The 1404-nt window shown below is 37.3% G+C and overlaps 1 protein-coding gene across 1 annotated transcript in view; it reads left to right on the top strand.

Moving 5' to 3' along the window:
* The window catches only part of cracd (capping protein inhibiting regulator of actin dynamics), a gene marked incomplete at its 3' end in the record, with an annotated part of 10304 nt that overhangs the window by 2118 nt on the left and 6782 nt on the right, over nt 1-1404 (top strand). Inside the window, 1 exon segment of the mRNA XM_014031120.1 lies at nt 412-627. Within this exon segment, the coding sequence (XP_013886574.1) occupies nt 412-627 (216 nt within the window).

Genomic DNA, 1404 nt, shown 5'->3' with positions numbered 1-1404 from the left:
TTTAAACTGTAAGTGTATTTAATTTAGTTATGATGTAAATACAATAAAAATTAAACCAAGATTTAGAATAATTATCATTTTGATCCGTACATTGGTAATGTCTGACTGGGCCTCGTGTCACTTTATGTTCAACAAATTGGGCCCAGAGGTCAAAAAGGTTAAGAACCCCTGATCTATGCCATAGGTCAGAACCAGATTAACCAGGACCATAAAAATTCTTTCAAAGATCCTGTTTAATATGTCCTATCAGGGCTACCGTAGGAAAATGGAGGGTAAACTCAAACGCAGCAGTCCTTTGGACCAGATCTGAATGATTCATTTCTACAATTAAAAGCAGTTTCTGACTGCAGATCTGCTTAAATCAACTATAACTAATAAACTAATAAATTCTTTGTTGCTATGGATAAACAGCAGGTCCAAGGAACTCAGTCATCGGAGCCACACTGCAGCCCGGTAAAATCCCCGAGGTCCAGACGAGTTTCTCCACCATCTGGTACGATCGAGTCCATCAACCTAGATGCCATTCCGCAGTCCGGTCCTCGCTTGGACAACACTGCAGCCAAGCACAAACTGTCTGTCAAACCCAAAAACCAGAGGATATCCCGCAAACACAAACGTCTCACACAGGTGTGCTGTTCTGAGCTTTTGTTGAAATAAGTGTAGAAGCATCTTGATTTGTTTTGCAACATTTCCTTCCTGTTATAGTTCAGACCATTAATCTATATTACTAGAATGGACACTGCCTATAGCCGCCATAGCTAGCGACGCGCCGTCACAGGAGCCATTGCTCTGCATTGAGTCATGTCAACAAAACAGTAGAGTTTCAATGCAGGATGCATGTCAATCTGTCACAAACATATTCATAGCACCCTCATTTCTTATCCAATTTCTATAAAATATGGCTTAAATTAAGCTGAGAAAATTGCCGATGTTGTGATGTGTAAAAAAATATGTATTTGTTCAAGAGATAAATCTATAAACAGTCTGAGAGCTTTTCATTATAGGTTTTTGCTAACACAGTAGAAGCCCCTTTCCGTCACATAAAGACAAATTTGCAAATTATTATATTTTTATTAATATTGTTATTATGTTAGGATAACATTGTGAGAGGTAAATATAATGGACAACAGTAAAATTACCTTTACTATACTTGGCTGAACCTTGTAGATATTACTATTACTGATGTTGTGTCCCGTCAGCATATGGTATATCCTGTAGTTTGTGATTATGTATCAGAGTAAAAAACTACGTAATTTTTCTTCCTCCACCGTACATTTCATAAGCTAATTGGTGGAGAGGCCGACCGCATTTATTTTATGACCAGCTGGAGGAATTTCTCTTTACTTCAGCATGAATGAAGAACCAGGAAACAAATGCAAAATTAGAATTATATATATATATATA

Source organism: Austrofundulus limnaeus, unplaced genomic scaffold, assembly GCF_001266775.1.
Source record: "Austrofundulus limnaeus strain Quisiro unplaced genomic scaffold, Austrofundulus_limnaeus-1.0 Scaffold1180, whole genome shotgun sequence".
Classification (NCBI taxonomy): Eukaryota; Metazoa; Chordata; class Actinopteri; order Cyprinodontiformes; family Rivulidae; genus Austrofundulus; species Austrofundulus limnaeus.
The sequence above is the reverse complement of the archived record's forward strand: the minus strand, read 5'-3'. Positions and strand labels throughout refer to the sequence as shown.